At 45.3% G+C, this 21942-nt stretch overlaps 1 protein-coding gene across 1 annotated transcript in view; it reads left to right on the forward strand.

Annotated features, from left to right (window-relative positions):
• Positions 1-21942, forward strand: part of gpc5b (glypican 5b) — a 96115-nt gene that overhangs the window by 44881 nt on the left and 29292 nt on the right. The window contains exon 7 of the mRNA XM_036978156.1: positions 2183-2303. Within this exon, the coding sequence (XP_036834051.1) occupies positions 2183-2303 (121 nt within the window). The remainder of the gene's footprint in view (positions 1-2182; positions 2304-21942) is intronic.

The raw sequence follows: 21942 nt of genomic DNA on the forward strand, positions 1-21942 counted from the left end.
GATAGCAGATGTATATACACATATCTTCAGACCATCCACTGATAACACTGTTGTGACAGCAGTATTTTATATACTGAACATCAAAATGAAAAATATGCCTTAACTTTCCTGGCAACACACTTGTAATGTTAACCCTGCAATCGATTTGTTTTCTACAGTGGTTGAGGTGAATTGACCTCACAATAGTGGTTCTCATGGAACACACTCACATTAGATGATCAACAATCCAATGGATCATCTCTCTGGAATGTCCATGTGTCTGTATCATGTCAGGTTCAGGGTTTATGTTATACATCATTGTTGTAGTCTGGGGGCTGCAGCTGCAGCAGAGGGCATGTAGGTGTGGCCTCTGGAGCTCCATGATGCTCTTGGCTGGATTCGTTAGCCGTGAAACACCTGCGCTTTGACATCTACAGGAGTGCTGCAGGAGGAATCTCTGTTACCTCCTAGCCCCAGAGTTCTCTCCAGTAAGGAAATCCCATGTGTGGCTCCAGGCTCGCTCTCTCGCCAATGTGTGTGAGTGCATGCATGCGTGGGTGGGTGTGTACCCACATGATTGTGCATGAGTGTATTTTGTGTGTGTATTATGTGTTCTATATTTTGGGATTTGAGATTGTGGTGATGACTGTGTTCTCCCCCAAACTTCCTGGGGTAGCTCAGGGAGTTAGGGACAAGGGTCTGCTCTGTCAGGGCTGCTACGCCCTACTTATCCACCCATCCATCCACCTCTCCCTCTACAGAGGCTCTAATCTGTTCTGTGGAAAAAGCCTGTTCTGTGGTGCATTAGACCTTCACAGTCTGCCCCGGACCTTAGTCAGTCTCTCTCTCAGTCAGTCTTTCTATCTTGTGGTTTTGAAAGCTATGTTTAAGCTTTTCAATAGATTTGAGATTGACCCCAGATGGCCTTCAATAGGACTCCAATAGGTCATCTAGGGTCAATCTAATTCAGTGTCTTAACCAATTTAACATTTCATCTTTAACTTCACCTATTGATCAACTGAATTGCTGAGACAAGCAGATAAAGTATTTTACTCTAACTACTGCTCACAAAACCTGATCAACTCAACCATTGTCCCTCTACAGAGATGAAGAGGTGGCACAGAAAATATACATGAAAGAGAGAAATGGATAAGAGAGATGGAGAGAGAGAGAGGGAGCGAGAGTGAGATGCATCCCAGATTCTTCGATCACTATGGTTGACACTGTGTCCTTTGTTGTGTCTCATCTCACGCCCTCCTCCTCGTAATTAGTGGAATCACAAAAATGCAAATGCATCATTACTGAGTCCTGCGGTGTGTCTGCATCTGACGTGTTTACCCTGACACTGGGCTGTAATGAGGAGGATACTGGTCTCCTCCTATCCTCCTCTCCTCTCATTATTCCTGATAAACAGCCATCTGCCCTTTCCTCTCCTCTCCCATCTCTGGCTGTGAGGTCGCTCAATACCTGGATTTGCAGTCATGCCTCCTATTTTCACCAATCCGCTCCAGCTGTTTGACTTCCTAATGAATCATTTATGTCAGTGAGGAAGGCCGTCTAAACTCCATTGATCCCAGTGGCGGCCTGGCTGGGTCAGACAGCACAACTCACCACTCCAGGCCAGCTTCAAGGAAGAGCTGGGCTCTGAGGCAGAATCACACAGCTCAAATGCCCCGCAATTCTCATGATGAAAGAAAAATTGATGTTAAAAAGGGCATAGTTAATCACCTTATATCAGGCTAGGGCAGGGCTCTCCAACTCTGTTCCTGGAGCACTACCAACCCCAGTTGTAACTATCCTGATTCACTTTATCAACCAGCTGATTATTAGAATCAGGTGTGCTAAATTAGGGTTGGAGTGAAAACCTACAAGACTGTAGCTCTCCAGGACCAGGGTTGGAGAGCCCTGGGCTAGGGGAATGTCTGTCTGTGTAGGCAGGTTCAGAGGTGAGGTGAACTGATCTCACGACATGCAGACCATGGTGCTGAGAATAAATATTTGCCATTGTTATGAATGGCTAAGGAACTAGGCTATTCAGACACGAAATTGAAAAGGTTTACTCTGTCCTTACATTTGCACTCCTTACACAAATACTTTCATGTGTTACTTTCATAGACAATATATCAATATTCACAAGTCATTGTGCTACAGAAACTGTTTGTATTAAACTCTCCATTCTCTCTCCTCTCTCTCCCCTCCTCAGTTATGTGGGCCGTGTTGTGGGAAATGGCCTTCAGGCCCAGAAAAACAACCAAGAGATTAAGGTCCGCAGCATTGACCCCATCCTAGTGGCAGCTAGAGACAAACTAGAACAGTTCAAACAGGTACGTCTCATTACCACTGTTCCTTCTTCACTTAAATCTGACTGTAAACATGACCACTGATGACACCAACATGTCAGTCACATACTATTCTGACACATCCTTTCCACTTAGTTGCTGTTCCCACCAGTTGTGGTAAATGGCCTAGATTTGTGTGTTTTGTTGCTTGGTGTTCGGTGTTCGGTACAAACCATGCCATTGGAGTGGATTCAGACATCGGTCTCTGGAGGCCTGAGAGCTAGGATCAGCCAGCCAGCTAGCTCACAGACATATGGATATGCCAGACAAATCTGACTAAATTGTCCTGGTGGACCCATCACAGATACTTAGATAGTAAATCAGCTCCTCTACTGCTCAGGCATTCACTGGGACATTCACTATGAGAATGGAATACAATAACCCACTGATGCATCATAGATAAAGGAGCTCAATGTAAATCATCATGGAGGAGGAGCCTGCGGGGTCAGCGAGGCAGGAAGGATGGGTCACACAGTGTACTGTCTGGTCCCAGCCTCCTCCCCTCCTCCCCTGATGTATGTGTGTGTGGTAATTGGTGGTGTCTTGGAGGATTTGAGCAAACAGCCCTGTCCCTCTGATAGATGCGAACCCAGTGCTCTTAATGGCTGGGTGCCCACGGAAGTGCCAGCGATTTCACAGCTGGGGAAATCTGGCCCCCGGCAATGGGAGGACAGACATTGCCTAGGAGTTGCAGTATGTCGGTTCCATAATTAGTTTTCAGGCAGTCGCCCTTCTGTCACTCCCTACACCTCCAAGTCTAAGAGCTCAAATAATGTTTGTTAGCTACTGGCACTTTAGGCCTAGATAAGATGCTAGGTGTGTGCTTAGAACTGGAGGTGGGTCCTTCAATCTGCTGCCTCATTCCACACATATCCGGTAGACACAATTACAGACTAACAGTGAGTCTTTTTTGAGGTCTTCAACCTCAGGAATGGTGGAGCCATTCAACAGGTCAGCAGATTCAGAGGAGACGCATTGAAGTCAGACTTTTGTCATGTAAATGTTGTTTAACCTGAACGTTCCTTCAACAAGAAGCCAAAGCTAATTTTTCCCTCAGACTCTCCTGAGAGGCTTTGTGCAGACTGCAGAGACGCTCAGGGAACAGTCCCTCCCTGCCTGGCTGGGCTGCTAGGAGCTCTGTTCTGACCTTTGTGGAGCTGAAAGGCTACTAGGCCCGCTGAGTCCTGTTGTGCTGTGGTGGTCTCACCCCCACACTCCACCCACTCTCTCTCTCTGTCACTCTCACTCTCTGCTACCTTAGTTCTCTGTCTACTCTGTCAGTTTTTCTTTCTCTCTTTAGCTGTTGTCTGGTCTTTCACACAGAGTTCTGGTGTTTTCTTGCTTTGCTAGAAGTGTCCTAACAGTGTGTGTGCCCAAAATAACTTATCTTAATCTAAAATGGGTCAGTGTTATACAGATTCATATTTTAATTTTTAGCCAACTTTATTTAGTCTTATAATTACAATTTTCTGGTTGAGACCATTGTTTATATATGTTATCTGGAGCCAGTTTGAAGCGGAGTATGGCCTGTAAAGCCATCAGATCAGACTGTCTTCCGTGCTTGGAGTGAGAGTGAGAATTTTCCCTGTTATCACCCCAGCCTAATGCAATAAGTGCTCATATCGGCTGTTAGCGGGATGATAGCCGGGGTGCTAAAAAAGGTATTCTTGGTGGCCAACCCATTGTTTCAGCTGTTTCTGGTAGGGGATCGAGGAGAGGCACACAGCTCATCTGGCCCTCTGGGAGCCATTTCACTTCTGTCTCTTATTACTCCATTAAAAGCAGACGTGGCTGAGTTAGTTTCTGTGGGCCTGGCCCGAACAGAGCAGCCTGTCGGTTCAAAGCAGCCAGAGGCTGGGAAAGTCTATCAGAGAGGTGGGGAGGGGAGTAGAAACCTGAGGAGTCACTGTAAGCACGTTGGGGTGGCTAAGAGCTCAATGTGAGAAAGAACAGGGATTTACAGGATTACATGTGTTTTATGGCCACTCTACCTAAGGGGAGAAAGAATGTTCACAACGTTCACAGCCATATTGTCAGTGTGCTTGTTTTTCTAACCCTGACTGGGACCCTGCTCACCTCTATAACGAACATCTCACACGTAAGGGATAAGATTTAGGTTGTTAGATTTATCCCCGTGTGTGATTTTTGTACCAATGTTCATTTGAAAGGGAGGAATCTTCAACCACAAAGAATAATTTCATTTGATTTCTGGAATCTATTTCAAATTTCCTCCACTGTGAAATAATAGAAAATCCTCACTGGATTTCAGAAAGCCTGGCTTTATTTGCTGTGATAGCTGTTCTGGTGAGGTTGAGACTGAGGCCCTATCTGGCTGACATTGCTTTGGTTTCCTTTTGACCCAGTCTGAACCAGAACGTTCTGACTATTACAGGAAATACACTATAGGTTTTCGCAACATCAGTCTTAAAATATTATGTTGGCCTAGCAATGTGTCTATCACGAGAGAGAGAGAGAGAGAGAGAGAGAGAGAGAGAGAGAGAGAGAGAGAGAGAGAGAGAGAGAGAGAGAGAGAGAGAGAGAGAGAGAGAGAGAGAGAGAGAGAGAGAGAGAGAGAGAGAGAGAGAGAGAGAGAGAGAGAGAGAGAGAGAGAGAGAGAGAGAGAGAGAGAGAGAGAGAGAGAGAGAGAGAGAGAGAGAGAGAGAGAGAGAGAGAGAGAGAGAGAGAGAGAGAGAGAGAGAGAGAGAGAGAGAGAGAGAGAGAGAGAGAGAGAGAGAGAGAGAGAGAGAGAAGGCAAATCAGAGCAGAAAAAAATGATGTAGTTGTAATCTGTTCTTGACTGTTTATCCCAGTTGTTCGGTCATTTAATCATGTGAAATTAGCATAATGGAAAAATGAGGTTGAGGCTCAATACTATTTTTTTCTATGATAATTTATGCACAAGATTTATCTTCTACGATTGAGTAGTGTGCATGCTGCCAGTGCCCTGTAGGTTTTCCCATAATAAATTATTTATAAATCAGATTTTAGTAATGTTAAGATTTATTGGGGATTTATTTCTGTGCATGACAATATGTCATGTTTTGCCTGTTTTAAATGTTACTTCAATACCCATGAGCCTTGACTAGCACCATAGGAGAACCGGCCACCACACACGCTCACAAGTACATTAAGGTATAAGAAAATCCCCCACCGCTAGGTTTGTTGAGTCCCTCTAGGATGGTTGTAAAAAGAGCTTTTTCTGTCATTCTTCATGACTAACAAAAGAAAAAAGACTAACAGAGGTGAGCTATGAGCTAACACAGTTTTTTATGAATAGCATCAATCCTGCAAAAAAGCTCATTAAGAAGCAATCACAGACACAGGAAGTCAATTCATGGCACTGTAAAGGCTTAATGTTCTCCTGACACACATACACAGATGTGAATGATCACACATGCAGGCTCTCTCACTCCACACACACACACACACACACACTTTCAGGGGTTTCCGGTACCTACGAGGATAGACACACGCACACGCACACACACACAGACCACACATACACAACGAGGGCAATTAAGGGCGAGGAGAGTGGGATTGGGATGCTATCATGCAATTAAACATGAAACATTAGAATACAATGTGGGCCCCCCAAGTGGCACAGTGGTCTAAGGCACTGCATCACAGTGTTAGCTGTGCCCCTAGAGATCCTGGTTTGAGTCCAGGCTCTGTCACAGCCGGCCGCGACCAGGAGACCCATGGGGCGGCGCACAATTGGCCCAGCGTCGTCCTGGTTAGGGGAGGGTCTGGCCGACAGGGATGTCCTTGTCCCATCGCGCTCTAGTGACTCCTGTGGTGGGCTGGGCACATGCACGCTGACACGGTCACCAGGTGTACGGTGTTTCCTCCGACACATTGGTGTGGCTGGCTACCGGGTTAAGCGGGCATTGTGTCAAGAAGCAGTGCGGCTTGGTTGGGTCGTGTTTCGGAGGACGCACGGCTCTCGACCTTCGCCTCTCTCGAGTCCGTACGGGAGTTGCAGCGATGGGACAAGACTGTAATTACCAATTGGGGAGAAAACGGGGTAAAATAATAAACAAAAAAAATGTAACATTAGAATACAACCAGAAGAGGAGGATCTGGAGAGAGGTAGATTTGGAGAAGAGAGCACAAATTAAGGGACAAAGAGAAATATACATGTAATTGAAAAGTGAAGAATAAATAGGTAAAGCTAGGTGTGATTGGATAAGGAATTAAGGCCTAAATCATTGCAATGACACAAGTGTTTGTCAGTCAGTGGGAGGTGGTGGCACAATAGTATAGAACAAATCAAGTATCTGATTTGAAAAGGGGTTGAGCTGAGCTGTTGCCATGCTGGTATATATTTTTCATTGTCTCTGGGTTACTGTGTGGCTCGTTGAATAGATGTTCAGACTGCCTGAAGAGATCCAGTGTTTTCTTTCCATTTTGCTTTTAATCCAAGTCTTTTGTGTTTCCCAGACCCTTTCAAGGACTCTATAAGAAAGTACAATATGCTCGCATTTGAGATTTTCTGTGTGATTTCTAACAGAGCAGTGCAATTAAATGTACTGTTCAAAAAAGACAATCACCTGGAACATGTCAGTCAGTGGAAAAAAATGCATGTAGCCACATAGGTAGAAGCCAATCAGTCGCAGCTACGTTGCCATGGTTCCTCTAAACATTTAATTGGTTTAATGCCATTGATAATAGGAGTTGATTAGGCCAACGTCACAGCCGGGGACATTTTAATTTTAATTATTTTTTATTTATTTTATTTTTTCAACTCTTCACTTCTTGCCCTTATAATCCGCAAACTAGCTCTCTCCATACAACGTTAACTCTCCATACAACGTTAACTACAACGTTAACTCTCCATACAACGTTAACTACAACGTTAACTCTCCATACAACGTTAACTGCAGCCAATTGCTTTTCTCCGTGAACTCATGAATAAGGCTATTAAATTAGACTTTTAATTTGTGGAAATGTAATTATGTTACGCAAGGTTAATGTGCTTATAACACCTCACAGGGTCTCAATGTAGTGGACCTCTGGGGGGGCAGGGAGGACCAGGGTTTAATTTGGTACACAATGAAGAACAAATAATTACATCTACTTGAATACTTTGAGATACATGAATAGGCCCCTAATCACTTACACGTGTGATGTAATCATCAATCAGTAGGATTGGACCTTGAGTTAGTACAGGGTTTCCCAAACCCTGTCCTGGGGCCACCCCTGGGTGCACCATTTTTACCAAATAACTACACCGCATCATCAAGCTTTGATTATTTGAATCAGCTGTGTAGTGCTAGAAAGAAAGAAAAGCACCCAGGAGGGGCCCCAGGATCGAGTTTGGGAAACCCTGAGTTAGTGGAATGTAGACCATGGGAAATGGGAAATGCAAAGCACTCTTATGAAATCAGCCTTCTGTACAGTATGTGATTCCAAACTATTATTTATATTGAACCAACAGCATTAGTTTTTAGTTTTAAAGCATGTCACCCTAGTCTGTTGGTGACATTTGGCCAGTGCAAAAAAGTGTTGTCGTCTCCCCAAGGGCAACAAAATCATCTGCTCTTCTGCTATAGTAACAGCCCCAAGGGCAACAATATCATCTGCTCTTCTGCTATAGTAACAGCCCCAAGGGCAGCAATATCATCTGCTCTTCTGCTATAGTAACAGCCCCAAGGGCAACAATATCATCTGCTCTTCTGCTATAGTAACAGCCCCAAGGGCAGCAATATCATCTGCTCTTCTGCTATAGTAACAGCCCCAAGGGCAACAATATCATCTGCTCTTCTGCTATAGTAACAGCCCCAAGGGCAGCAATATCATCTGCTCTTCTGCTATAGTAACAGCCCCAAGAGCAACAATATCATCTGCTCTTCTGCTATTGTAACAGCCCCAAGGGCAACAATATCATCTGCTCTTCTGCTATAGTAACAGCCCCAAGGGCAGGCAACAATATCATCTGCTCTTCTGCTATAGTAACAGCCCCAAGAGCAACAATATCATCTGCTCTTCTGCTATAGTAACAGCCCCAAGGGCAACAATATCATCTGCTCTTCTGCTATAGTAACAGCCCCAAGGGCAGGCAACAATATCATCTGCTCTTCTGCTATAGTAACAGCCCCAAGAGCAACAATATCATCTGCTCTTCTGCTATAGTAACATCCCCAAGGGCAGCAATATCATCTGCTCTTCTGCTATAGTAACAGCCCCAAGGGCAACAATATCATCTGCTCTTCTGCTATAGTAACAGCCCCAAGGGCAGCAATATCATCTGCTCTTCTGCTATAGTAACAGCCCCAAGGGCAGCAAAATCATCTGCTCTTCTGCTATAGTAACAGCCCCAAGGGCAGCAAAATCATCTGCTCTTCTGCTATAGTAACAGCCCCAAGAGCAACAATATCATCTGCTCTTCTGCTATAGTAACATCCCCAAGGGCAGCAAAATCATCTGCTCCTCTGCTATAGTAACAGCCCCAAGGGCAGCAAAATCATCTGCTCTTCTGCTATAGTAACAGCTCCAAGGGCAGGCAACAATATCATCTGCTCTTCTGCTATAGTAACAGCCCCAAGGGCAGCAAAATCATCTGCTCTTCTGCTATAGTAACAGCCCCAAGGGCAAGAAAATCATCTGCTCTTCTGCTATAGTAACATCCCCAAGGGCAAGAAAATCATCTGCTCTTCTGCTATAGTAACAGCCCCAAGAGCAACAAAATCATCTGCTCTTCTGCTATAGTAACAGCCCCAAGGGCAAGAAAATCATCTGCTCTTCTGCTATAGTAACAGCCCCAAGAGCAACAAAATCATCTGCTCTTCTGCTATAGTAACAGCCCCAAGGGCAGCAATATCATCTGCTCTTCTGCTATAGTAACAGCTCCAAGGGCAACAATATCATCTGCTCTTCTGCTATAGTAACAGCCCCAAGGGCAGGCAACAATATCATCTGCTCTTCTGCTATAGTAACAGCCCCAAGAGCAACAATATAATCTGCTCTTCTGCTATAGTAACATCCCCAAGGGCAGCAATATCATCTGCTCTTCTGCTATAGTAACAGCCCCAAGGGCAGCAATATCATCTGCTCTTCTGCTATAGTAACAGCCCCAAGGGCAGCAATATCATCTGCTCTTCTGCTATAGTAACAGCCCCAAGGGCAGCAATATCATCTGCTCTTCCGCTATAGTAACAGCCCCAAGGGCAGCAAAATCATATGCTCTTCTGCTATAGTAACAGCCCCAAGGGCAGCAATATCATCTGCTCTTCTGCTATAGTAACATCCCCAAGGGCAGGCAACAATATCATCTGCTCTTCTGCTATAGTAACAGCCCCAAGGGCAGCAAAATCATCTGCTCTTCTGCTATAGTAACAGCCCCAAGGGCAAGAAAATCATCTGCTCTTCTGCTATAGTAACAGCCCCAAGGGCAAGAAAATCATCTGCTCTTCTGCTATAGTAACAGCCCCAAGGGCAGGCAACAATATCATCTGCTCTTCTGCTATAGTAACAGCCCCAAGGGCAGCAATATCATCTGCTCTTCTGCTATAGTAACAGCCCCAAGGGCAACAATATCATCTGCTCTTCTGCTATAGTAACAGCCCCAAGGGCAGCAATATCATCTGCTCTTCTGCTATAGTAACAGCCCCAAGGGCAGCAAAATCATCTGCTCTTCTGCTATAGTAACAGCCCCAAGGGCAACAATATCATCTGCTCTTCTGCTATAGTAACAGCCCCAAGAGCAACAATATCATCTGCTCTTCTGCTATAGTAACAGCCCCAAGGGCAGCAATATCATCTGCTCTTCTGCTATAGTAACAGCCCCAAGGGCAGCAATATCATCTGCTCTTCTGCTATAGTAACAGCCCCAAGGGCAACAATATCATCTGCTCTTCTGCTATAGTAACAGCCCCAAGGGCAGCAATATCATCTGCTCTTCTGCTATAGTAACAGCCCCAAGGGCAGCAAAATCATCTGCTCTTCTGCTATAGTAACAGCCCCAAGGGCAACAATATCATCTGCTCTTCTGCTATAGTAACAGCCCCAAGAGCAACAATATCATCTGCTCTTCTGCTATAGTAACAGCCCCAAGAGCAACAATATCATCTGCTCTTCTGCTATAGTAACATCCCCAAGGGCAGCAAAATCATCTGCTCCTCTGCTATAGTAACAGCCCCAAGGGCAACAATATCATCTGCTCTTCTGCTATAGTAACAGCCCCAAGGCAAGAAAATCATCTGCTCTTCTGCTATAGTAACAGCCCCAAGGGCAGCAAAATCATCTGCTCTTCTGCTATAGTAACAGCCCCAAGGGCAAGAAAATCATATGCTCTACTGCTATAGTAACAGCCCCAAGGGCAGCAAAATCATCTGCTCTTCTGCTATAGTAACAGCCCCAAGGGCAGCAAAATCATCTGCTCTTCTGCTATAGTAACAGCTCCAAGGGCAGCAAAATCATCTGCTCTTCTGCTATAGTAACAGCCCCAAGGGCAGCAAAATCATCTGCTCTTCTGCTATAGTAACAGCCCCAAGAGCAACAATATCATCTGCTCTTCTGCTATAGTAACATCCCCAAGGGCAGCAAAATCATCTGCTCTTCTGCTATAGTAACAGCCCCAAGAGCAACAATATCATCTGCTCTTCTGCTATAGTAACATCCCCAAGGGCAGCAAAATCATCTGCTCCTCTGCTATAGTAACAGCCCCAAGGGCAGCAAAATCATCTGCTCTTCTGCTATAGTAACAGCTCCAAGGGCAGGCAACAATATCATCTGCTCTTCTGCTATAGTAACAGCCCCAAGGGCAGCAAAATCATCTGCTCTTCTGCTATAGTAACAGCCCCAAGGGCAAGAAAATCATCTGCTCTTCTGCTATAGTAACATCCCCAAGGGCAAGAAAATCATCTGCTCTTCTGCTATAGTAACAGCCCCAAGAGCAACAAAATCATCTGCTCTTCTGCTATAGTAACAGCCCCAAGGGCAAGAAAATCATCTGCTCTTCTGCTATAGTAACAGCCCCAAGAGCAACAAAATCATCTGCTCTTCTGCTATAGTAACAGCCCCAAGGGCAGCAATATCATCTGCTCTTCTGCTATAGTAACAGCTCCAAGGGCAACAATATCATCTGCTCTTCTGCTATAGTAACAGCCCCAAGGGCAGGCAACAATATCATCTGCTCTTCTGCTATAGTAACAGCCCCAAGAGCAACAATATCATCTGCTCTTCTGCTATAGTAACATCCCCAAGGGCAGCAATATAATCTGCTCTTCTGCTATAGTAACAGCCCCAAGGGCAGCAATATCATCTGCTCTTCTGCTATAGTAACAGCCCCAAGGGCAGCAATATCATCTGCTCTTCTGCTATAGTAACAGCCCCAAGGGCAGCAATATCATCTGCTCTTCCGCTATAGTAACAGCCCCAAGGGCAGCAAAATCATCTGCTCTTCTGCTATAGTAACAGCCCCAAGGGCAGCAATATCATCTGCTCTTCTGCTATAGTAACATCCCCAAGGGCAGGCAACAATATCATCTGCTCTTCTGCTATAGTAACAGCCCCAAGGGCAGCAAAATCATCTGCTCTTCTGCTATAGTAACAGCCCCAAGGGCAAGAAAATCATCTGCTCTTCTGCTATAGTAACAGCCCCAAGGGCAAGAAAATCATCTGCTCTTCTGCTATAGTAACAGCCCCAAGAGCAAAATCATCTGCTCTTCTGCTATAGTAACAGCCCCAAGAGCAACAATATCATCTGCTCTTCTGCTATAGTAACAGCCCCAAGGGCAGGCAACAATATCATCTGCTCTTCTGCTATAGTAACAGCCCCAAGGGCAGCAATATCATCTGCTCTTCTGCTATAGTAACAGCCCCAAGGGCAACAATATCATCTGCTCTTCTGCTATAGTAACAGCCCCAAGGGCAGCAATATCATCTGCTCTTCTGCTATAGTAACAGCCCAAAGGGCAGCAAAATCATCTGCTCTTCTGCTATAGTAACAGCCCCAAGGGCAACAATATCATCTGCTCTTCTGCTATAGTAACAGCCCCAAGAGCAACAATATCATCTGCTCTTCTGCTATAGTAACAGCCCCAAGAGCAACAATATCATCCGCTCTTCTGCTATAGTAACATCCCCAAGGGCAGCAAAATCATCTGCTCCTCTGCTATAGTAACAGCCCCAAGGGCAACAATATCATCTGCTCTTCTGCTATAGTAACAGCCCCAAGGGCAAGAAAATCATCTGCTCTTCTGCTATAGTAACAGCCCCAAGGGCAGCAAAATCATCTGCTCTTCTGCTATAGTAACAGCCCCAAGGGCAAGAAAATCATATGCTCTACTGCTATAGTAACAGCCCCAAGGGCAGCAAAATCATCTGCTCTTCTGCTATAGTAACAGCCCCAAGGGCAGCAAAATCATCTGCTCTTCTGCTATAGTAACAGCTCCAAGGGCAGCAAAATCATCTGCTCTTCTGCTATAGTAACAGCCCCAAGGGCAGCAAAATCATCTGCTCTTCTGCTATAGTAACAGCTCCAAGAGCAACAATATCATCTGCTCTTCTGCTATAGTAACATCCCCAAGGGCAGCAAAATCATCTGCTCCTCTGCTATAGTAACAGCCCCAAGGGCAGCAAAATCATCTGCTCTTCTGCTATAGTAACAGCTCCAAGGGCAGGCAACAATATCATCTGCTCTTCTGCTATAGTAACAGCCCCAAGGGCAGCAAAATCATCTGCTCTTCGGCTATTGTAACAGCCCCAAGGGCAACAATATCATCTGCTCTTCTGCTATAGTAACAGCCCCAAGAGCAACAATATCATCTGCTCTTCTGCTATAGTAACAGCCCCAAGGGCAGGCAACAATATCATCTGCTCTTCTGCTATAGTAACAGCCCCAAGGGCAACAATATCATCTGCTCTTCTGCTATAGTAACAGCCCCAAGAGCAACAATATCATCTGCTCTTCTGCTATAGTAACAGCCCCAAGGGCAGGCAACAATATCATCTGCTCTTCTGCTATAGTAACAGCCCCAAGGGCAACAAAATCATCTGCTCTTCTGCTATAGTAACAGCCCCAAGGGCAGCAAAATCATCTGCTCTTCTGCTATAGTAACATCCCCAAGGGCAGCAAAATCATCTGCTCTTCTGCTATAGTAACAGCCCCAAGGGCAACAATATCATCTGCTCTTCTGCTATAGTAACAGCTCCAAGGGCAACAAAATCATCTGCTCTTCTGCTATAGTAACATCCCCAAGGGCAGCAAAATCATCTGCTCTTCTGCTATAGTAACAGCCCCAAGAGCAACAATATCATCTGCTCTTCTGCTATAGTAACAGCCCCAAGGGCAACAATATCATCTGCTCTTCTGCTATAGTAACAGCCCCAAGAGCAACAATATCATCTGCTCTTCTGCTATAGTAACAGCCCCAAGGGCAACAATATCATCTGCTCTTCTGCTATAGTAACAGCCCCAAGAGCAACAATATCATCTGCTCTTCTGCTATAGTAACAGCCCCAAGGGCAGGCAACAATATCATCTGCTCTTCTGCTATAGTAACAGCCCCAAGGGCAGCAATATCATCTGCTCTTCTGCTATAGTAACAGCCCCAAGAGCAACAATATCATCTGCTCTTCTGCTATAGTAACATCCCCAAGGGCAGCAAAATCATCTGCTCCTCTGCTATAGTAACAGCCACAAGGGCAACAATATAATCTGCTCTTCTGCTATAGTAACAGCCCCAAGGGCAAGAAAATCATCTGCTCTTCTGCTATAGTAACAGCCCCAAGGGCAGCAAAATCATCTGCTCTTCTGCTATAGTAACAGCCCCAAGGGCAGCAAAATCATCTGCTCTTCTGCTATAGTAACAGCTCCAAGGGCAGTAAAATCATCTGCTCTTCTGCTATAGTAACAGCCCCAAGGGCAAGAAAATCATCTGCTCTTCTGCTATAGTAACAGCCCCAAGGGCAGCAATATCATCTGCTCTTCTGCTATAGTAACGGCCCCAAGGGCAGCAAAATCATCTGCTCTTCTGCTATAGTAACAGCCCCAAGGGCAGCACAATCATCTGCTCTTCTGCTATAGTAACAGCTCCAAGGGCAACAAAATCATCTGCTCTTCTGCTATAGTAACAGCCCCAAGGGCAGGCAACAATATCATCTGCTCTTCTGCTATAGTAACAGCCCCAAGGGCAGGCAACAATTTCATCTGCTCTTCTGCTATAGTAACAGCCCCAATGGCAGCAAAATCATCTGCTCTTCTGCTATAGTAACAGCCCCAAGAGCAACAATATCATCTGCTCTTCTGCTATAGTAACATCCCCAAGGGCAGCAAAATCATCTGCTCCTCTGCTATAGTAACAGCCCCAAGGGCAACAATATCATCTGCTCTTCTGCTATAGTAACAGCCCCAAGGGCAGCAATATCATCTGCTCTTCTGCTATAGTAACAGCCCCAAGGGCAACAATATCATCTGCTCTTCTGCTATAGTAACAGCCCCAAGGGCAGGCAACAATATCATCTGCTCTTCTGCTATAGTAACAGCCCCAAGGGCAGCAAAATCATCTGCTCTTCTGCTATAGTAACATCCCCAAGGGCAGCAATATCATCTGCTCTTCTGCTATAGTAACAGCCCCAAGGGCAACAATATCATCTGCTCTTCTGCTATAGTAACAGCCCCAAGGGCAGGCAACAAAATCATCTGCTCTTCTGCTATATTAACAGCCCCAAGGGCAGCAAAATCATCTGCTCTTCTGCTATAGTAACATCCCCAAGGGCAGCAATATCATCTGCTCTTCTGCTATAGTAACAGCCCCAAGGGCAGCAATATCATCTGCTCTTCTGCTATAGTAACAGCCCCAAGGGCAGCAAAATCATCTGCTCTTCTGCTATAGTAACAGCCCTAAGGGCTGCAAAATCATCTGCTCTTCTGCTATAGTAACAGCCCCAAGGGCAACAAAATCATCTGCTCTTCTGCTATAGTAACAGCCCCAAGGGCAGCAAAATCATCTGCTCTTCTGCTATAGTAACAGCCCCAAGGGCAGCAAAATCATCTGCTCTTCTGCTATAGTAACAGCCCCAAGGGCAGCAAAATCATCTGCTCTTCTGCTATAGTAACAGCCCCAAGGGCAACAAAATTATCTGCTCTTCTGCTATAGTAACAGCCCCAAGGGCAACAATATAATCTGCTCTTCTGCTATAGTAACAGCCCCAAGGGCAGGCAACAATATCATCTGCTCTTCTGCTATAGTAACAGCCCCAAGGGCAGCAAAATCATCTGCTCTTCTGCTATAGTAACAGCTCCAAGGGCAACAAAATCATTTGCTCTTCTGCTATAGTAACAGCCCCAAGAGCAACAAAATCATCTGCTCTTCTGCTATAGTAACAGCCCCAAGAGCAACAATATCATCTGCTCTTCTGCTATAGTAACAGCCCCAAGGGCAACAATATAATCTGCTCTTCTGCTATAGTAACAGCCCCAAGGGCAGGCAACAATATCATCTGCTCTTCTGCTATAGTAACAGCCCCAAGGGCAGGCAACAATATCATCTGCTCTTCTGCTATAGTAACAGCCCCAAGAGCAACAATATCATCTGCTCTTCTGCTATAGTAACAGCCCCAAGGGCAACAATATCATCTGCTCTTCTGCTATAGTAACAGCCCCAAGAGCAACAATATAATCTGCTCTTCTGCTATAGTAACAGCCCCAAGGGCAACAATATCATCTGCTCTTCTGCTATAGTAACAGCCCCAAGAGCAACAATATCATCTGCTCTTCTGCTATAGTAACAGCCCCAAGGGCAACAATATCATCTGCTCTTCTGCTATAGTAACAGCCCCAAGGGCAGGCAACAATATCATCTGCTCTTCTGCTATAGTAACAGCCCCAAGAGCAACAATATCATCTGCTCTTCTGCTATAGTAACAGCTCCAAGGGCAGGCAACAATATCATCTGCTCTTCTGCTATAGTAACAGCCCCAAGGGCAACAATATCATCTGCTCTTCTGCTATAGTAACAGCCCCAAGGGCAGGCAACAAAATCATCTGCTCTTCTGCTATAGTAACAGCCCCAAGGGCAGCAAAATCATCTGCTCTTCTGCTATAGTAACATCCCCAAGGGCAGCAATATCATCTGCTCTTCTGCTATAGTAACAGCCCCAAGGGCAGCAATATCATCTGCTCTTCTGCTATAGTAACAGCCCCAAGGGCAGCAAAATCATCTGCTCTTCTGCTATAGTAACAGCCCTAAGGGCAGCAAAATCATCTGCTCTTCTGCTATAGTAACAGCCCCAAGGGCAACAAAATCATCTGCTCTTCTGCTATAGTAACAGCCCCAAGGGCAGCAAAATCATCTGCTCTTCTGCTATAGTAACAGCCCCAAGGGCAGCAAAATCATCTGCTCTTCTGCTATAGTAACAGCCCCAAGGGCAGCAAAATCATCTGCTCTTCTGCTATAGTAACAGCCCCAAGGGCAACAAAATTATCTGCTCTTCTGCTATAGTAACAGCCCCAAGGGCAACAATATAATCTGCTCTTCTGCTATAGTAACAGCCCCAAGGGCAGGCAACAATATCATCTGCTCTTCTGCTATAGTAACAGCCCCAAGGGCAGCAAAATCATCTGCTCTTCTGCTATAGTAACAGCTCCAAGGGCAACAAAATCATCTGCTCTTCTGCTATAGTAACAGCCCCAAGAGCAACAAAATCATCTGCTCTTCTGCTATAGTAACAGCCCCAAGGGCAGGCAACAATATCATCTGCTCTTCTGCTATAGTAACAGCCCCAAGGGCAGGCAACAATATCATCTGCTCTTCTGCTATAGTAACAGCCCCAAGAGCAACAATATCATCTGCTCTTCTGCTATAGTAACAGCCCCAAGGGCAACAATATCATCTGCTCTTCTGCTATAGTAACAGCCCCAAGAGCAACAATATAATCTGCTCTTCTGCTATAGTAACAGCCCCAAGGGCAACAATATCATCTGCTCTTCTGCTATAGTAACAGCCCCAAGAGCAACAATATCATCTGCTCTTCTGCTATAGTAACAGCCCCAAGGGCAACAATATCATCTGCTCTTCTGCTATAGTAACAGCCCCAAGGGCAGGCAACAATATCATCTGCTCTTCTGCTATAGTAACAGCCCCAAGAGCAACAATATCATCTGCTCTTCTGCTATAGTAACAGCTCCAAGGGCAGGCAACAATATCATCTGCTCTTCTGCTATAGTAACAGCCCCAAGGGCAACAATATCATCTGCTCTTCTGCTATAGTAACAGCCCCAAGGGCAGGCAACAAAATCATCTGCTCTTCTGCTATAGTAACAGCCCCAAGGGCAGCAAAATCATCTGCTCTTCTGCTATAGTAACATCCCCAAGGGCAGCAATATCATCTGCTCTTCTGCTATAGTAACAGCCCCAAGGGCAGCAATATCATCTGCTCTTCTGCTATAGTAACAGCCCCAAGGGCAGCAAAATCATCTGCTCTTCTGCTATAGTAACAGCCCTAAGGGCAGCAAAATCATCTGCTCTTCTGCTATAGTAACAGCCCCAAGGGCAACAAAATCATCTGCTCTTCTGCTATAGTAACAGCCCCAAGGGCAGCAAAATCATCTGCTCTTCTGCTATAGTAACAGCCCCAAGGGCAGCAAAATCATCTGCTCTTCTGCTATAGTAACAGCCCCAAGGGCAGCAAAATCATCTGCTCTTCTGCTATAGTAACAGCCCCAAGGGCAACAAAATTATCTGCTCTTCTGCTATAGTAACAGCCCCAAGGGCAACAATATAATCTGCTCTTCTGCTATAGTAACAGCCCCAAGGGCAGGCAACAATATCATCTGCTCTTCTGCTATAGTAACAGCCCCAAGGGCAGCAAAATCATCTGCTCTTCTGCTATAGTAACAGCTCCAAGGGCAACAAAATCATCTGCTCTTCTGCTATAGTAACAGCCCCAAGAGCAACAAAATCATCTGCTCTTCTGCTATAGTAACAGCCCCAAGAGCAACAATATCATCTGCTCTTCTGCTATAGTAACAGCCCCAAGGGCAACAATATAATCTGCTCTTCTGCTATAGTAACAGCCCCAAGGGCAGGCAACAATATCATCTGCTCTTCTGCTATAGTAACAGCCCCAAGGGCAGGCAACAATATCATCTGCTCTTCTGCTATAGTAACAGCCCCAAGAGCAACAATATCATCTGCTCTTCTGCTATAGTAACAGCCCCAAGGGCAACAATATCATCTGCTCTTCTGCTATAGTAACAGCCCCAAGAGCAACAATATCATCTGCTCTTCTGCTATAGTAACAGCCCCAAGGGCAACAATATCATCTGCTCTTCTGCTATAGTAACAGCCCCAAGAGCAACAATATCATCTGCTCTTCTGCTATAGTAACAGCCCCAAGGGCAACAATATCATCTGCTCTTCTGCTATAGTAACAGCTCCAAGGGCAGGCAACAATATCATCTGCTCTTCTGCTATAGTAACAGCCCCAAGGGCAACAATATCATCTGCTCTTCTGCTATAGTAACAGCCCCAAGGGCAGGCAACAAAATCATCTGCTCTTCTGCTATAGTAACAGCCCCAAGGGCAGCAAAATCATCTGCTCTTCTGCTATAGTAACATCCCCAAGGGCAGCAATATCATCTGCTCTTCTGCTATAGTAACAGCCCCAAGGGCAGCAATATCATCTGCTCTTCTGCTATAGTAACAGCCCCAAGGGCAGCAAAATCATCTGCTCTTCTGCTATAGTAACAGCCCTAAGGGCAGCAAAATCATCTGCTCTTCTGCTATAGTAACAGCCCCAAGGGCAACAAAATCATCTGCTCTTCTGCTATAGTAACAGCCCCAAGGGCAGCAAAATCATCTGCTCTTCTGCTATAGTAACAGCCCCAAGGGCAGCAAAATCATCTGCTCTTCTGCTATAGTAACAGCCCCAAGGGCAGCAAAATCATCTGCTCTTCTGCTATAGTAACAGCCCCAAGGACAACAAAATTATCTGCTCTTCTGCTATAGTAACAGCCCCAAGGGCAACAATATAATCTGCTCTTCTGCTATAGTAACAGCCCCAAGGGCAGGCAACAATATCATCTGCTCTTCTGCTATAGTAACAGCCCCAAGGGCAGCAAAATCATCTGCTCTTCTGCTATAGTAACAGCTCCAAGGGCAACAAAATCATCTGCTCTTCTGCTATAGTAACAGCCCCAAGAGCAACAAAATCATCTGCTCTTCTGCTATAGTAACAGCCCCAAGAGCAACAATATCATCTGCTCTTCTGCTATAGTAACAGCCCCAAGGGCAACAATATAATCTGCTCTTCTGCTATAGTAACAGCCCCAAGGGCAGGCAACAATATCATCTGCTCTTCTGCTATAGTAACAGCCCCAAGGGCAGGCAACAATATCATCTGCTCTTCTGCTATAGTAACAGCCCCAAGAGCAACAATATCATCTGCTCTTCTGCTATAGTAACAGCCCCAAGGGCAACAATATCATCTGCTCTTCTGCTATAGTAACAGCCCCAAGAGCAACAATATCATCTGCTCTTCTGCTATAGTAACAGCCCCAAGGGCAACAATATCATCTGCTCTTCTGCTATAGTAACAGCCCCAAGAGCAACAATATCATCTGCTCTTCTGCTATAGTAACAGCCCCAAGGGCAACAATATCATCTGCTCTTCTGCTATAGTAACAGCCCCAAGGGCAGGCAACAATATCATCTTCTCTTCTGCTATAGTAACAGCCCCAAGAGCAACAATATCATCTGCTCTTCTGCTATAGTAACAGCTCCAAGGGCAGGCAACAATATCATCTGCTCTTCTGCTATAGTAACAGCCCCAAGGGCAACAATATCATCTGCTCTTCTGCTATAGTAACAGCCCCAAGAGCAACAATATCATCTGCTCTTCTGCTATAGTAACAGCCCCAAGGGCAACAATATCATCTGCTCTTCTGCTATAGTAACAGCCCCAAGGGCAGGCAACAATATCATCTGCTCTTCTGCTATAGTAACAGCCCCAAGAGCAACAATATCATCTGCTCTTCTGCTATAGTAACAGCTCCAAGGGCAGGCAACAATATCATCTGCTCTTCTGCTATAGTAACAGCCCCAAGGGCAACAATATCATCTGCTCTTCTGCTATAGTAACAGCCCCAAGGGCAGGCAACAAAATTATCTGCTCTTCTGCTATAGTAACAGCCCCAAGGGCAACAATATAATCTGCTCTTCTGCTATAGTAACAGCCCCAAGGGCAGGCAACAATATCATCTGCTCTTCTGCTATAGTAACAGCCCCAAGGGCAGCAAAATCATCTGCTCTTCTGCTATAGTAACAGCTCCAAGGGCAACAAAATCATCTGCTCTTCTGCTATAGTAACAGCCCCAAGAGCAACAAAATCATCTGCTCTTCTGCTATAGTAACAGCCCCAAGAGCAACAATATCATCTGCTCTTCTGCTATAGTAACAGCCCCAAGGGCAACAATATAATCTGCTCTTCTGCTATAGTAACAGCCCCAAGGGCAGGCAACAATATCATCTGCTCTTCTGCTATAGTAACAGCCCCAAGGGCAGGCAACAATATCATCTGCTCTTCTGCTATAGTAACAGCCCCAAGAGCAACAATATCATCTGCTCTTCTGCTATAGTAACAGCCCCAAGGGCAACAATATCATCTGCTCTTCTGCTATAGTAACAGCCCCAAGAGCAACAATATCATCTGCTCCTCTGCTATAGTAACAGCCCCAAGGGCAACAATATCATCTGCTCTTCTGCTATAGTAACAGCCCCAAGAGCAACAATATCATCTGCTCTTCTGCTATAGTAACAGCCCCAAGGGCAGGCAACAATATCATCTGCTCTTCTGCTATAGTAACAGCCCCAAGGGCAGGCAACAAAATCATCTGCTCTTCTGCTATAGTAACAGCCCCAAGGGCAACAAAATTATCTGCTCTTCTGCTATAGTAACAGCCCCAAGGGCAACAATATAATCTGCTCTTCTGCTATAGTAACAGCCCCAAGGGCAGGCAACAATATCATCTGCTCTTCTGCTATAGTAACAGCCCCAAGGGCAGCAAAATCATCTGCTCTTCTGCTATAGTAACAGCTCCAAGGGCAACAAAATCATCTGCTCTTCTGCTATAGTAACAGCCCCAAGAGCAACAAAATCATCTGCTCTTCTGCTATAGTAACAGCCCCAAGAGCAACAATATCATCTGCTCTTCTGCTATAGTAACAGCCCCAAGGGCAACAATATAATCTGCTCTTCTGCTATAGTAACAGCCCCAAGGGCAGGCAACAATATCATCTGCTCTTCTGCTATAGTAACAGCCCCAAGAGCAACAATATCATCTGCTCTTCTGCTATAGTAACAGCCCCAAGGGCAACAATATCATCTGCTCTTCTGCTATAGTAACAGCCCCAAGAGCAACAATATCATCTGCTCTTCTGCTATAGTAACAGCCCCAAGGGCAACAATATCATCTGCTCTTCTGCTATAGTAACAGCCCCAAGAGCAACAATATCATCTGCTCTTCTGCTATAGTAACAGCCCCAAGGGCAACAATATCATCTGCTCTTCTGCTATAGTAACAGCTCCAAGGGCAGGCAACAATATCATCTGCTCTTCTGCTATAGTAACAGCCCCAAGGGCAACAATATCATCTGCTCTTCTGCTATAGTAACAGCCCCAA

Source organism: Oncorhynchus mykiss, chromosome 5, assembly GCF_013265735.2.
Source record: "Oncorhynchus mykiss isolate Arlee chromosome 5, USDA_OmykA_1.1, whole genome shotgun sequence".
Lineage (NCBI taxonomy): Eukaryota > Metazoa > Chordata > Actinopteri > Salmoniformes > Salmonidae > Oncorhynchus > Oncorhynchus mykiss.